General features: G+C 41.2%; 1 protein-coding gene across 1 annotated transcript in view; it reads left to right on the top strand.

The window, feature by feature from the left end:
- LOC146207411 (uncharacterized) overlaps nucleotides 1-17,388 on the top strand; it is a 125,078-nt gene that overhangs the window by 74,023 nt on the left and 33,667 nt on the right. Inside the window, exons 3-6 of the mRNA XM_084576727.1 lie at nucleotides 3,787-3,936; nucleotides 4,312-4,395; nucleotides 16,262-16,364; nucleotides 16,765-16,836. Of these exons, the coding sequence (XP_084432853.1) occupies nucleotides 3,787-3,936; nucleotides 4,312-4,395; nucleotides 16,262-16,364; nucleotides 16,765-16,836 (409 nt within the window). The remainder of the gene's footprint in view (nucleotides 1-3,786; nucleotides 3,937-4,311; nucleotides 4,396-16,261; nucleotides 16,365-16,764; nucleotides 16,837-17,388) is intronic.

Raw genomic sequence — 17,388 nt, 5'->3', positions numbered from 1 at the left:
GAAGTAGGATATGATGACAAAACGACTATATAATAGACGTAGTTTCTTCGGTAAAGTATGAGAAGTGAGGAGCTTTTTATTCTGTCGATATTTTAACAGAGTGATGCGCTTCCCGCTTCAGTGCCTACTGGAGTAATATATATTATCCTTCTAATCACCCGGACGACGTATTTTTAATACATGTGCTATGCTCTTTTGTGCTCCGGAACAGAGTGCCGTGCGTAATGTTAATAATGAAAAGAAGCATATCTGCTGAACTTCATTTATCTTTTGATGAAGTGGTGTTAGCATTTGAGAATTAAATAAATATTTTAGAGCGCTGTAGATAATGATTGCGCGAATTTTTATGCATTGCGCATTTCCACGGTATCAGTACTAATAGGAACCGGCATGATTTCCCATCAGGTAAGGTAAAAACAAAAACGAGGGAAGCTTTTTTACAAGTGCCGACACGGACACTCTTACCTGTCTCTATTCAGCTTGGTCAATTCGACCACGCTGAATTGGACAGAAACGCCGTCTTCTAGGCTTGCTTTGCAATTTTCTCTTCGAATTGGTTGACACCCTTTCATCCATCAACGCGCTTGTCACTTTAGGGCGCACAAGGGTATATAAATTGCATCCATTAGTACCGCACAAAACGCGGGATTTTTGACCCTGGCTTCGAGTTCACTTGCTACCTAAGAGGTACACACACGTTGGCATTTCATAACTTGATAAAAAGACTGAATGCTTGAATATTTACGGTCTGCGCGACCTGTTGTTCGCACTGCGTGCGCGGTACACCACTTATTCGGTTAATCTCCGCACTTTGTCTCTCCAACACCTCCTTATCTCTTCACTAACCAGCGCCCACATCTATCCTACAGATAGCCCACCCATCATTAACCTTCACACAGCTGTCCTTTACCCACCTACTCACCATCCACCTCCACCTTTCAGCAGCCGAATAAAAAGGTTATGGCGCTGTCACGTTGAAAGATGCACTCGAAAGGCTATCATTGACCTTCGGAAATGGAGAATCTAAACGTATTAACACTAAACATGTCAAGTTCTAACAACCTTTCAGATAAGATTTTGTGACTAGCTATGCCCAAAATGACACCACACTCACCAAACCTGTGGCATTCGTCGAGCCACCCATTCTCTTGAGTGGATGATTTCAATCCTAAAGATAAATGGGTCGCTCACAAAAAACACTGAAGGAGAAGGCTGCATGAAGTAAAAAAACCTGTCGCCTTCTTCCTTCATTTTCTCCACATCTTAAAGGCTAGAATTCATTAAAGAAGCGCAAGCAAATTCTCTCCGTTTCATGTGCAATGCTGCAGATGTCGTGCTTAAAAGCAGTTAATCATGTGTGGAAGGCGCTCCTGAACACCTTACTCTATATCCCATTCACATGGAATGAGCTACGACATCTTATCTTCATTTGAAAGAAAATCTTATGTAATCAAGGGCAATTTATATATCACCACTTCTTTTCTTTCCACGGGCAGTTCTTGCAAGCTTTATTCGTTATTGTACCGGACATTGCTCCGGCATCGGCGTGCTGATCAAGAATATAAAGCAGTTAATAAGTTAACTTTATATCTTCAAACTTATTTCTTGCTTCTTGCTGTAATATAGCACCTCAATGCATGTTTCTTATTCTTTGTACTCTCCGATCTTTTACTAAATTAATTCTCATCAATATTCAAATTTAGTCTTAGAACCTCTTCATAAAATATTGCAGCCGCATTGGCGATGAACGTCAGGAAAATAACGCATTCATACAGATTAGTTTTCGCCCGCTTAAAATAATTCCCAGTAGTACAGGCTCTTTGCGAATTTTTTCAGTATAAAACAAAATAATAAAAAGGGGGGAATAGTTTCGATGGACCTCTCAAAAGAAGATTCATTGTCAGACACAGAAATCTCGTTTGCATATCCTAACACATTAGGAGCGCTCATGTGATGTTTCCTTAATACTGCAGAAGAACGGAAATCTGAGCTAGTTGGTGCATTGCAAGATCAAAAAACAGCGCGGCTACTTGGGACAAACAGAGAAGGGAGAATAACGGACAAGCGCTGACTAACAACTGAAGTTTATTCGAAAAAAGCACAGGTAATATACACTTTTTTTCTTCATGAACCAGGACGCATGCGCTCCCAAACAAGCATCAGTCTAATCATGGGAATCCAAATATACAATCTCAGTGTCATGCAGAAGCACCGATGGCGTGCTCACGCAACTATCCCCTTTTTTATGGATGTGATAGGCTTCCGATAACTCCCTGGTTAGTTGATCCTTATGCCTGTAGATTACATTAGTGTTGTTAAAAAGAGGTGTGCATAGTTTTTTATCAGGATATCTCTGATCATTATTTAAAGGGCAGTCCCTGTAGTGCAGGGCAAGGTTCGAAGATGGGGCATTTTTCAAAGATGCCTTATGTTGGCGTAGCCGGGTGTTGATACATTTACCTGTTTGGCCTATATACCTCCTTCCGCAAGAAAATTCTATGTCATACACCACGCCTTCAGCACATGGTACGAACTTAACCTGGTGATTTATTTTACACGACCTCCTCTCGCTTTTTTGTTGATTCTTCATTCTTCTGTCCACTATGGCACATATCTTAGCAAGTTTTTTGGGGGCTGAAAATACTACATCAACACCATATCTTGATCCTATGTTCCTTAACCTATGCGACAACCGGTGTACGTACGGGATGACTGCGTACTTCTTTCTACTGCCCTGCTCCTGTGGTTGAGATCTATCTACCGACTTTAGTTTTCTTAAAATTTTTTTACAGGCAAGTGAGATTACCTGATCCGGATATGCCGCCAATCTTAATCTGTCAATCTGCTGTCCAAAACTACTAATCATTTCATGCTCACACGATTTTGAAAGGGCAGACCCCAAGCACGCGACAGCTATACCACATTTTACCAATTTTGAGTGGGCTGATTTGTAACTAAGTAACGGCTTCTCCGAACGCTGCCGGAAAGCCCAGCATACATGATCTAACTTTAATACTAACCTTAAATCTAAAAATTGCAACTCCTTGGCGCTCGGTACCTCAAAAGTAAACTTCAAACCCTGCCCGCAACTATCAAAGACCCTCAAAATTTCACCAACCTGCCCCATTAACAACACTAATGTAATCTACCATTCTTTTTAACAACACTAATGTAATCTACAGGCATAAGGATCAACTAACCAGGGAGTTATCGGAAGCCTATCACATCCATAAAAAAGGGGATAGTTGCGTGAGCACGCCATCGGTGCTTCTGCATGACACTGAGATTGTATATTTGGATTCCCATGATTAGACTGATGCTTGTTTGGGAGCGCATGCGTCCTGGTTCATGAAGAAAAAAAGTGTATATTACCTGTGCTTTTTTCGAATAAACTTCAGTTGTTAGTCAGCGCTTGTCCGTTATTCTCCCTTCTCTGTTTGTCCCAAGTAGCCGCGCTGTTTTTTGATCTTCCTTAATACCTGACACTTCAGAAAAACTTACTGCTTCCTTGCCCCCACATGGCGTTGTTTTGCAGGGCAAAGGAATGATGAATTACTGAAATATGGACAGGTTAGTGACAACACAAGAAAAATCGAGCAGAAAACGAGAGACGATAGGAGAGGCTGGACAAGAGTTTTCTTCCTATTTACGCGTAGCCTGTTGCATTTGTTCACTTTTTTTTTTTTTTTTTTTTGAAAGAGCATACGAAAAACTGAATTGTACTGAGGAAATATATCCCTCAGAAATTCTTCTCATTGTCATTGTTTTTCTTTTTCCGATATGCAGGGCTTGGCAGGTCGGCTTTAGCCGGGGCTTCTGAGACATCTTGCCCTGAAGGATCCTTTCCGTGCAAGACAGGCAAGGACTGCGTTCGGAGGCAGTTCATATGCGACGGCCGAGCAGACTGCCCTGACAGTTCAGACGAACTCAGCTGCGGTGAGTGCAAACGTTCTATTCTTGCGAAACCATTGGCGCAACCTACATAAATACACAAACATGGGCCAATTCTCGTCGCCAGTTTTTCTAGGCGTTCGATTAGAAAAGGAGCACCGTGTGACTTTTTGGTGACTGCTCACAATTAGCGGGTGCACTCTGAATTTTCGTTTTGTTTCAGTATTACAGGTAAATTACAGCGTATGCCATAAAAAAGCTTCCATTTTCAATACAATTTATAAAAATGATAGCGTTCGTTCAATAATCAAGGATAGCGGCAGGAACTCTAACTGAAAGTAGCAGTAATACGTTTTGTGCTTTCATGGTACTCAAACCGTTTTTTTTTTCTTTTTTGTTGTTGTTGTTGTTCTTGTTCAGGAGACGAACATGTGCGGGAGTTTTTCAAGAACTACTTCCAAAAGAGGCCAGACGAAGACAGGGAGAAAAGGAGCAAGAAGTGCGGTAAGTGAAACGCGAGGATTGTATTATAAGGCAACACGAAGCAAATAGAGAATTGAAGAGTAACCTGTAAGCAGTGCACTCTATGTTGGTTCCGAACTTCATACAGGGAAAAAACCCAATCGCATTTCAGAACGTAGTTTCTGCACATCCATGCTATATTTCTGCGAAATGCTTGCCTTTTCTAATATGCCAGTAGACAAAAAAATATTCAGTAACCTCTATAAAAAAATAAAGGCACACACCTCTGAGGCTAGAAGGAGGTAATTGGAATACAAAGATACATATGCAGAACATTACGAAGCACATACCTTGGGTGCAGAGCGGAGAAGGTCACTTAGAACTAACCACTGTGCTTATAGAAAAGCGTTCATTTAAAACGCAGCTTCTCCAAGGCAGACCCGTATCAGCACGGAAATAATAACTAGGATCACAGGCGGTGTATAAGTATCAAGATTAGTGGGGAATATCTCAATAATCTACGATTATCTAAGGACACTGCCTTGTTAACTGTGTGCAAAAAGTGTGCAACGTAAAATATGACAAGGAAGTTGATAAAGGACAAGAAACCTCGTATGTTTGCAGACACCAGAGATATGCGCGGAGATAATGTGCTTCAAGAACCAATTGGCATCCTTCGTCAAAAGTGATCATGATATCAAGCGTATCATTCGGTACAGTCAGTCAAAATGAATGAATTTGAAAACAAATATTCCACAATGTGCCCTGATCGTTTCACTTGACTGTTACATATGCGTAGCACGTTGTGTTACATATGCGTAGCACAGGAGAGCTGCTAGCATGCGACGCTTTGAATGCAATTAGTTTTAGTAATTAGAAAACATTTGCAGGAAACGGGTGAAAAGCGGAGCCTATTAAAGTCAATGTTTCTATTTGACCAGCTATGAAAAGTTCTGGATTAGCAAATAACAATTATGGAAGCATATAGTTTGCTTCGCAGCAGCAAAGCGCCAGAGCTTTCTCGTAGTTTTGCTATTTAAAAGAAAGGAAAAGCTCATCTTTCTCTGGCTAGGGCTGTGCTGTAAGGCCCTTTATTTGGTCTAAAAAAGCTATTATAAATTATTTGAGGGTGTCACAAAGAGCGGCTGAAACCTATCCTTAACTGCTTCCAAATAATTTGTGTCAATTGCTCCGGTTCTAGTTAGGTATCTAGTTTCGCATGCAGCAAAAATGCATGCGTTCGGTTCGGTTTTGATTGTGAGCAAAAATACGGGTTCAGGTCCGATTTCGGGCACTTAGGCGCTGTACCAGTTCCACACCATGTTATAACCCCTAATCTCGCTTTATAATCCCGGCCTCGGCGGTCGCTTTTCGATGGAGGCGAAAAGCAAGGCACCCGTGTGCTGCGCGATTTCAGAGCACATTGAAGAACTCAAGGTGGTCGAAATTTCTGGAGCACTCCACTACGGCATATCTCACAGCCTTGGTCGCTTTGGGACGTTAAACGCCACAAATCAAACAAAACCAAAACTGCAAATAAACTTTCCCAATTACCAAATAAAATATTGTGAAAACTTGCCCCAAGTTCGATTAGCCTAACCGGAAGGAAGTGTGAAAAGTAACGCAAGTAAAGTACATGTTTAAAAAAAATGACTCGAAGAGTTGAATTGTTCGCCTTTGCTGCCGTCTCTACTCCGCTGTTGCAAACGAGCTATGACCTTGGACTTTTATTTCAGACAGGCTCAGCAGATGTTGCTTATAAGGGTTCTGAGCTACGTCTTTCAGAACCTCCTGTAAGAAAACAGTGAACGCCACTGGACAGATCGTGTCTGCCTTTTAGCACGCTTTTTTGCTTGCACTTTATTGCTGCCTTAAAGCATTAATAGCTTTACAGTGCGCTTTTTTCAGTACGTTAAACATATGCATTATTTAATTAACTGTGAGATAAATTGAAAATTATGAGCGATTTCCTAGACACATAAAGGACAGCAGTAGGAATCAGCATGCAGAGAAATGAATACTGTACAACCGCCTCTGTTCTCATCGATTCGTCGCCTAGTGCTGCGATTAAGTGTCCCAGACAAGCAAAGCAGGGCAGTGAGTAGAAAAATTATCACGCAGAAAACTAAGTGTTAAACAGCTTCGGCAAAAATTAGCAGCTTACTATTGTGAACAAGGCGCTGGTAAAGGCAGTGAATACGTCTAATTAAGGCATGACCGCAGATCCTGACCACGATACTGAAATAACCAGAAAAATAAGGATATGACAGAGCGCATTTGACATGAATTCTCAGATTATTAATACCCGTTTATCGGTATCACTGAAACGAGAAATGTATAGCAGCTGTATCTATGGCATAGGAACAGGGAGACTAACGAAAAGAATTCAGCTTATATCCAGAACAGCGTTGTGAGCTATGAAATCGAACATAATAAGCCGATCATTAGGAGACCATTAGCCTGCACAATGGCTTCGACAGCCAAATAATATTATTGACATTCTAATCGAATTCAAGAAGATATTGTTATGGGCAGGGAACGAAATTCGAATGCAGGATAGCAGATGGTCCCTAAGGATAACTGACTGGATTCCGCGAGATCGCAATCGTAACAGGGCATGTCAAAAACAAGGTGAACGGTTGAGAATAGGAATAGGTTTACAGCACAGACTAACAAACATAGGAAGGAACGAAGTCACTGGACAGAGCGTTAACTAACAACTCAGTTTTTTATTGGCCAAACAGTCGTTAATATACAGCAGCTGTTCATATAAATAAAAACGGAATGGCAGGAAAACGCAGGAAGAAATAAAAACAGCTCAAATATCCTCATCTCACGAAGTGAAAGCGCATAAGTAGTTCTATTACAGCGCGAGATATTCCAGTTTTATATTTCTTTTATAGCAAAATTGAGAAATTGCTGACTAATCTGACTCGTGGTAAGTAGTGTAATGGCCAAACTACGAGGTGCCTTAACGAGGGGATAAGGAAGCACGCAGGAGATGTAACAAACAATTTAAAAAATGTCGTAATTATACCCCTGTAATCTAGATAATTCAGTGGTGCTGCGCAGGTTCACGACGCAACTAGGAAACGAAATGATCGAAGCTGATGAGATTGCTAAGACTGGTAGCTCGTGTATCAGCCACCCCTCCATTTTGCTATAAAAAGAAGCTGTAGTACCTCGTGCTATAATAAAACTAGTACATCTTGTACATTGTCATCACACTTCGTGTGATGACAAGGTATCAGTTCTGATTTTTTCCTGCGTTTTCCTGCCATGCTGTTTTGATGATATGAGCAGCTGCAGTATACAGGCGACTGATCGGTCAATAAAAACCTGTGTTCTTAGCACTTTGTCCTGTCACTTCGTTCCTATGTCTGCGCTGTAAACCAATTTCAGTCAATGCATCAACAAGCCTGCAAAAACGTCCTCGCAATAATAGAAAGTCTGCGCGGATTACATGGCTGCTGCTTGCTCAAGACTGGGATAATTGCAGGGATACAGGAGAGCGCGTTGACTCATGGTAGGTGTAGTCAGGCTTGCGATGGTCGCGTTCCAGTTAAACGTACTCACGCATAATGTGTCATTACGAAGGACTACTACACACTCGACGGTCTTTCATAAAATGTAGAATTAGTGTGCCCAATCGCAAAAAAAAAAAAAAAAAACGAACTTCCATCCTATAATTTTGTCTTCAACATTTATACGCGCAATATACTATTAAGCCAACAATTTTAGCAAATTTTTATCGGCGACTCTTATCGTAAGTTATTATACCTTTTGTCATTGCAAAATACCTGCAAGTCGGTCAAGTCAAAATATCTTGAACTAGAAAGATTTTTTTTTTTCTGTTTCCATACACGTCATTGAGCCAGAATCGAAAGAATTGATTGGAAATTCATCTCGATTTCAAATTATGTTTGTTGTGGTCTGCTGGAACCGGTTGAATCGGTTCCAAATGATCAAAGGTTCAAAACAGTTCGAACCGGAACGGAACGTCACCCTAAAGCGAACCCGGAACTGAACCCGAAAAGCGTGGACCCCAGCCACACGATAAAAACGTTGAGGTTCGACACCTTGTTTTTAGGATGATTCCAAAACGTGATGTTATAGCAAGATGCCAAAAAAAAAAATAAGAAGAAAGCCTCCTACGGTGACAATTTACTATCACTTGGTGTGTTCAAACACAAAATGTTTGCGGAAGCTACGATATTAGTGTGGGGTAGTGCTGTACTTAGTGGCTGACACATTTCGGTCTTAATGCCAACCTTTTCTTTTTCGGTACGTGAATTCCATAACTGAGGCTGAAAGCAGAAAATTTCAATAAACAAATAAGAGAACGTTTAGGATTTTACAAAGCATGTTGTCTGGCATGCACCGAGGAGAAAATCTATTTCGTTAACAGCTGGCCAACCGCCCAGCATATATCGGATATTAGAGAGGGCATTCATTTCAAACGCAAATTTTCCGTCGAGATACGTTTTATCAAAGTCACCATTTTCAATCTCTTGGAATTGTAGGTAATTTACAAACCTCTGTTAAAGCATTTTTGTTTTTATTAGAGGCTTGTTGTTTGCTTCTTTCTCCAAGAAAAACTGAATGCCGACGAATATTTCATTGGAGCCTAATTTATTCATGAGAATCAGGCTGCATGAAAACAAATGCAGTCACAATAAAGTGTGAAGAAGGATACAGAGGTGTGGGTGCTCCAAGGATTAATTATTATGAAACATGTATTGTTTTCTGAGAAATGAAGGACAACACTCACTCTCAACTTTCTTTGGCTCTGCTGCCGAGGCTGTACAGTAAAGGGAAGGCTTTTGCCAGTGACTTGGGGACCCATTATCATTATTATCATCACCAGTTTATTTATTTATTTATTCGATACTGTCATTCCCATCAGAGATCGTAACAGGAAGGGCATTCAAAAGTAGAGGCAGAAAAAATAACAATGCATATAATCGAAGTATACAAAAAATATGACACAAGTTTGACTCCACACACTGCAGAAAAGAGGCCTCTCCCATAGTGTTTCAATTAACCCGGTCCTGGTCCACCTATGGCCACCTAATCCTCGAAGACTTCCTAATCTCATCCGCCCACCTAACTTTCTACCACCCCTGGTATGCTTGCCTTCCCTTGGGATCCAGTCCCCCGTCCGCGGTCCGCCTCTGCCGCCGCGCTATTGGAGTCAGCCTTCGCATTGCGTGGCCTGCACATGCCCATTTCGTCTTCTTGATTTCTGCTAGAATGTAATTAACTCTCGTTGGTTCCTTGATCCATCCTGCACACCTCCTGTCTCTTACTTGGGGGAGTGGGTTACTTTAATTCAAGCGACCCCGAACCCTCTCTTCTACTGTCACCCGTTACCTTTCCGCACACCTAACTCGAGCAACGAACAACGCGTTCGGCACAGCAAGGAGATAAAGGTATGTCTCCTTCCCTTTCTTGCCTAGCCACTGCTGAAGGGCCACAAAAAGATGACCGAGAGAATTAAAGAACTCAAAGGGTTTGCTTTGGAATTACGCAAGAGCAGCACTAAGGGAGGCGAATGAGGTTAATTTAATTACTGTACTTGAAAGAAAGTGGAAATTGCGCCTGAGGTTTGTTTCCTTAGAACCAAGACTGCTATAACTAGGTTACGATCTAATTAAAAGCCTAGGAGTTCGGCTGAGTGGGTAATTAACTTGATGTTCCATAGCGCAAGAAACAGGTGGACAAGACATGAGCGCTCGTGTCTTGCCCCCCTCCCCCCTCCTTTTTTTTTTTTTTTTGTTGCACTGTGGAACATCAAGTTACGGATTATTTGAAAGGTTGTATGTGATACACAAAGTTTTCTCTGGATGTTTACTAAGTTGACATGAATAAACTCCTCCCTTGCACTCAAAGGGAAGTTTACTCTTGTCAGACCAGAACACCGACCGGTCGCAGCACCAATTACCATCAGGATTACAAGCGTTCGATTTCACCTGGCCCTTTTGATCAGCACATCCACCATAAGCAGCCCAGGGAAGTATTTCGGGAGTGTCAGTCTACTGTGCTGGGGACATTACTTATTGAATTAGACTCTCTAGCGTTAGCAAATCACTATTTCCAACTGGCGGTAAAGTTTTCCTGTACCACTCAATATAGCCCTTAATTCAAAACCTAAATCCGTTCGCAACAGAGAGCTATGAGGGCCAGAAACATGCTTGCAGAACCAATAAACTTTTTAAAGTTCCTCTTCGCATTTCTTTCTCGGTACTTAATTTTAAGCACATCCTCAATACAAGAAATCAACTTGGCTGAAATTTTTATGCATTTTATTTCTAAGAGGGCAACAGTTCCTGCATAGCTTTTGCTACCGAATAAGTTGAGGGCTTAAAACAAAACAAAAAATGACCATAACATCGGGCATGTTAATTACTCCGTAATATTGAATTTTTGTTGTTGTTGTTGTTGCTGTCGTCAACGGAATACATACTACTGGCGCAAGATTGTTTTGCGAGTTTTATTTCTGACCCAGTCGTCAGATAACGGGCGAAAGGGAAAACAAAGCCTTAATTCGGCCATTATTGCTTTCATTGCGGAGTTCGTAGAGAAAACTCATTTGAATAAAGACGTCGAATTCGCTTTACCTGCTTAGTGCGGCATCATTCGTACACTCTGTGTCCCGTGCCTGCAACCTCGTGATAACACAACTAAAGCATCATCTCTTACACCATTTTCACCGAGACCTTTTTGGTGACATACGTCTCGTAAATTTTGTCATTCACAGTTATTTCGCAGAGTTAGCATGATTCGCAGGTTGAACGAACCATGGTTTCACGAACCAGACTGATTTCACGAACCCATGGTTTCACGAACCAGGTAGCACGAACCACACTTTGATTTCCTGCAGCAGAGAATGGCCTGAAATGCTTCATTTATAGCGTTATCACTCAAGGTTCTCTCGGACGCAATAGCTTTTGCTGTAGTCACTTGTCCGCAAGCAGAGTCGCAGGCCACACGTTCATCTTTCCGGCCGAATTCTGTGCCTCTCCAATCAATAAATTCATCTGCTCAAGAGTCGGTGCTGAAAAAATAAGTGCCCATGTTTTAATGAAAACAGGAGTGAACGAAGGATGCCTAATTAAACGCCCCGAGTAAGCTTCGAGCAAAAAAAAATTTGCAAGAAATGGTGAACAAACGAAAAAAATATCCGTACTTTAGTACCCGAACTCGTGGAGATGGAACGCCCACGAAACCCGCAGACCCATTGATGACCGACACAGCGAGGTGTCGCGCGGTCGACGCCAAGCATCGTGCGTTTCAGAGCGGCCGCTATATCATCCGAATTGAGATCAGCTGAGTATCAGCCGAATTCAAATGCCCTGAGGATGCGACGAAAAACTTGGAGTAAGTCTGGAGAAACTCACCTAAGTAGTATCGCTGATGAATAAATGGCACTAAATACGACTTTGACTCCATAGCCGTTATTTCTTTTTTTTTTTTTTCAGAATGTCTATTTTAGCGAGCACCTCTATTCACACGATGCCGTTTTCATGGGTGTCTCACGGAAGATGCGAATATAAGGTGAAAGGAGGGGCGGGGATTCCTACTAGCGCAATTCACTTGTGGGTGTCTGCGCGGCTAAAAAGAGTGTTCCACGTTATTTCTACTGCAAAACTTCTCGCCTAAGGTTAAGCGGCTGCCAACTTTCAACATCCCTGCTCATAAATCTAAAACCTCCACATCTCATGTGGGTCTTCCGGATAATTATTGTGCAGCAGTCAGATTTACGAACCACAAGCAAGAAATTAGCCGGGACCCGGCCAAGCTCTTCTGAATGTTTTACACGCTTCCGGTCCGCTTTACAAATGTGAATACGGAGTGTGTTACGAGGCGCAACGTCATGAGTGTAGTTTCAAGATATTATCACAACCTAAAAAGCAACGCGCCATTTTCTTCCACGCACACTCAAAACGGCGGCTTCAGCTCTCTCACGCTCCAACAAAGCGAAATAGGGACGGAAGCTCAATTTACCGAGCTATCTCTGGAGAACAGGCGGATGACATTCTGCAGAGATCGAAAGTGGCAAGCAATAACGCTAGGAAACTAACAACGGATAACGCTATTGTCGTGTACCTAACGGACCCAGACAGGGTGCGTACAGCTTTGCGTCGGGTTAGATGCCACGAGCTGCAGTTCTGCGATAAGTAGTCATCAGTCTATTTTTCCGCCCACGGCTCTCGCTAAGCGTAGCGGAGGCGTGCAGGACGATGAGTGGACACTGTCGCAATTTCTCGCCTATCAGGACTGAGGCTTAGCGCGTAGATGTCATGGAACGACGACACTGGGCGACAGGAGACACAAGAGTGCGCTGCCCAGAACTGAACATTTATAGATCGCCGTCGAAACTCTAATATACCAAGCGCCAAAAGTCAACACAAAGGCTTCGCACTAAAAGACTTCGAGGAAGAAAAAAAAAAACAAGAGTATCAGAAAAAGAAAAAAGGGAGAAAACGGTTAAGATAATCGCAATACTACATACGTGCGTTGGCTGTTGGTAAGTTTGCCTTTTATTCCTTGTGGTAGCTATTATATGTTGCTAGCTTCTTTCCACATGGGGGTATCCGAGGGAAACGTTGCTCTCTTTAAATGTCATTTTTTACGTTTTCACTACGCGATCATCTTCCCACGGCTACGCTAAAAGGAGGACTTTAATGCTACCGTGCTAAAATAGCTTTGTTCCATCTTGTATCGCTTCTGACTCTGCCAGCAATGTCGACGTTAAACTAGGCTATGTCGAATCTCTTCAGATATTTCTAAATATATACGTCGTAGAAAAGGTTATTCCTGGTAGAAAACTGTAACACTCCGTTAAGGTAGCTATAAAGTGCAAAAAATTAATTGTTAACCTTCCAAAACTGGTTGCTATGGGACCATTACTATAGAAAGCTAAAAAAAGCCCATACCAAATTAAGAAAGAACACCATTTTTACAGAATTTTTGGCGCCGTTGCATGTCATATATTGAAGGGAAAATTTATAACCTCAATTAGAATACGTAAGACGTAGACAAAAACTGAGATCGTTATTCGTGTCCAAATACCGAACTAGCAAAAGACTCTCAAATGAAAGAAGTTGGATTTCGATATGATGATAGAACGTAATTGCGCTCTCTTATTTCGTTGTTACGACTGGATGAATTATTACTTGTCGCTTAGTATTAACGTATCCACACTGACACATATCACACTGACAATGTTTGGAAGACCATGCGATGCATTTTCGTCTGCAAATACGGTTCTGTAGACAACTTTTATAACTACAGTTATTAATGTGGAAACTGTTTACATATTCCACAATTGCAGTTAGGCAGGAGTTAGATCAGATGTAAATAACTGAAATTGAGCCATGGCAGGCTACAAACGCAGTGTGGTCCAACGCTTACTGTTTTCCTCGCTGTCTGCTGGATCCCATTGGAAGCAAAGTATATTTCGATGAAACTTCACAGTTAGTGATCTCAACTTAATATTTATACTGCGCTTTATCCTGTTGGAAACCTTCCAGCTAGAGGCACGTGTTTTCATTGCAACAACGTGGTCGACGGAGCGACTGTACCATTCTGTAACTTAAAATTTTGTATTGATAGTCGGTATAGCTAACACGGCACTGGGAGAAAAACATTCTTGCAAACAGAAAACTATAGACTTCAATTTACAGGCGAAGCTCCTTAAAAAGAAAAGGAATGCTTGTTTTGTAAACGAAACCTGCCCCGCCTGCTGAGGTTTTTGAGGGAGTAAATAAACATTTTCGTACTGAGTCTGAGCAATGATGTCTCCCATTCTTTTCATAACAATGAACTTCAATGAACACCTCCACAGCCTTCCTGCTGTTCGGGTGTATGACAACTGTGGTGATATATTAACATCGACTGTGGTTGATGCGTTTCACAATAGCCCGGAGCACTGCACCTCAGCGGTATCAAGTCACCCTGGCAATGAGAAGTCTAACCCTCGGACGTCCACAAAATATGAATTTACAGATGCATCACGTAGCTGAAAGCGAAGTATTGCGAAGAAAAAAAATTGCTAAATGTTTATGGCTTCGCAAATGCAGACATTGTCAGACATCTTGTAATTGTTTTGTAAGTGAATGCTTTTCAAAATGGATTGTACCCTCTAATAATTCTATATGATAGATTATATTGATGCATTTTATTCTCGCCATGTTAAGTATTCTGACTTATAAAATCTAAAGATTTATTACAAGATAAAAGCTGACGCAAGCGGAATCATGCTGTGCAACCACCCATGATCTTTGCGGCTTTTCTGGGAGAGTTATAGTTTCTAACAAGTAATTTGAAGGCAACTAGCCAGGAATTCTTACGCCCACTAGCTGGTGCAAAAAGGACAAAAGACAGTAAAACTAGGTGCTGCATGGCTTCGAACTACTTCATTTATTTTTGTGGGATGGGTTAAAAGAATGCTTAGAACTCTTGGCAGCGAGTTATTAATAACCGAAGTTTTGGCCCCTGCGCAGACACAACTAAGATGGGCGCGAATGAGTGGCGTGACACTCGATGTTAAAAATACCTCTGTCAGGGCGTTAAACAGAAAACGCGTTCAAAGTTTATAGTCGTCTTAGCTAAAGTAAAAAGTTCCTATCCGTGCAGGAAACGAAGCAGGAAAGCGAGGTGTCTAATACTGATTGCTCTAGCGAGCTTAAAATTTTACATTCAATTGTCAGTGCTTTGAAAAAGAGATGATTATAACTAACTTTGATAAACGCTGGACATAGGGAGAATCTAGCGATTACTGACAATAATAGCATGAGTGGTAACTGGTTTAGGTTGATCATATTATTTCAGGAACTACTGATTCGGAAAGTAATCATATCGTTGAGCAGTGTACTGTCCATGATTTCTGCTTCTTTTTTGCTCATATAGAGCGCAGATTAAAACTGCCGGTGCCAGAATGGGAAAAGTCTAAAAACAAATAAAGCTGTGAGAATTCGCAATATAAATCGAATATCTTACGGTATCCGCTTCTCAACAAGCAACTTTTGTGTCTATGGTGCATGACACTTAAAGTTTTTGTTCCAAAACTCTGACATCTGCTTCTAAGTATTTTTTTTTTTCTGAATATTTGCTATCTTTTTTCCAGTGCCAATTTCAAAGGAGCGTGTAGAGATAGAGAGAGAAAGAAAAAAAGAGAGATGCAAAGAAGCGTGCAAAATACTATTGGTTAACTTCTAGGAATGGAAGATTCTATTTCAGACATAGATCCTCCCACTGAAAACTAATACTGCGTTCTTGGTAGTGTTGAAAGGAAACTTTTAAGACATTATTTTCAACGCTATACGTACACATTATTCAATTGCTGTTTTTAGAGGTTGCTGCACAAATGGTTTTAAAATATAAAAATAAACAGTTCCCGGAAAGAAATATTCGCATCATATATAGTTTTTTTTTTTTTTCAGCCGCACTACACAGGCATTACATATAGTTTAGGGCCTTAGATGCTAAAGAAAGTGTCGTCATATAAGTCCCGTCTTGTTATTTGTTGGGCTTAACGCTGGTGGAAAGGACTGAAAGCAGGAGCACTGATTTGCGCCGCAGATGTTGCGATCGTCAAAAGCGCCAAACATTGCGTAAGAGTCGTAACTCTATAGTGATACGGGTCTATGTATTCTACCCTAAAGAAATACGATAGCGGTACACTTAGAGAGAAAAGAAATAGTGCATAAGCGTTTGCAGAATATTTTGCAATGCCGTCGCGAGTAGCATGGGTTTCGAAAACGTAATATGAATAAAACGTTTAAGCCACTAGCTTTAAAAGCTTGCTGCACTTAACAAAAAATAAACAATTGTATCGTTGTTTTCTTTCAAACGATTTATTTTTTCTATGTAAGAAATTGGCATGGTTTTTACTCCCCTGCAGATTGGGTGTATCCAGGATGCCGTTGTATGGACAGGAGTTTCTACTGTGAAAATACGGGCCTCACTAAGGTGCCACCGACGGTGCCGGCAGACGCTATCGATCTGTGAGTACTTCGTTCTCACTGTTCAGTTTCTACTCTTAGTCACATGCAGCTAAGTACTATTTTATCTTGTCCCGGCGTTTCGTATTTTTTAACGCCGATTGGAGTTCTTGACGTGAAATACATAAATACAAATAACCGGTCAATTCAGCCAAACTGTCTGTATAAATTTCGCAAGATTTCATTCGCTAATTTAGTTATGCCGCCATAGCAGTAGCATTCTATGGCGCTTTCACTATCTCCGCTCGAATTACTTTGCTCTCCAATGAGCAAGCGAGTTCGAAAAAAAATGCCATGGACTTTAAAAATATACTCTTTGCGGAGCACAGTAAAATGGCATGCTGACTATTTCTTCGCAATCACTTGAGCAAATATAACCACACTGTGGCTTATTTTCGCGCAGGGATCTATCCGGAAATGTCTTCACGACGCTACATACCGACGACTTTCCTACAATGCCGTACCTAGAGACCCTGTAAGTATTTATTGCGAACCTGAATTCGCATGATGAAACCATGACGAAACTTTGTTTACACTAGTCGAGTGCCATTTTTTTTACTGCTTTCTGTTTTAGCGCTGAGTCTTCATATATTCTGATGCCTGAAAAGCATTTATGCACTCCAATTTCAGGACCTCCACAAAACTAGCCTCCATCGTGCTTACGTAAGAGGCTGGATGTTTTTAAATTATTCACCCGTAACAGCTGCACATTGCAAAAGCAATCATATTTTATGAATGCAATGAAGTCAATCACTTTTATGCAAACTGGTTGTTTGTAGATTTAGGATAATAACAATTATGTGACTTAGCTAAAAAAGCATTGGATTCAGGGTAGGTAAACATAATTTCTCCTTTCTTGACTTAGTTGGGTCTGAAAACCTTTCTCATTTCTTTCACCCTTTTTTCCCAGTAGCCAATTTGAACAGAATAAATCAGAGGTAATGCCCGAAGGTAAAATGCAGGAGGAGGAAAAATATATTGTCCTGTTATTTCACAACTTCAGTTGCTTTGAATGATCATCACTGTG

This window comes from Amblyomma maculatum, chromosome 1 (assembly GCF_055883805.1).
Source record: "Amblyomma maculatum isolate TAMU_Amacu chromosome 1, ASM5588380v1, whole genome shotgun sequence".
Lineage (NCBI taxonomy): Eukaryota > Metazoa > Arthropoda > Arachnida > Ixodida > Ixodidae > Amblyomma > Amblyomma maculatum.
Note: the sequence above shows the minus strand (reverse complement) of the source record. Positions and strands in the feature narration are given on the sequence as shown.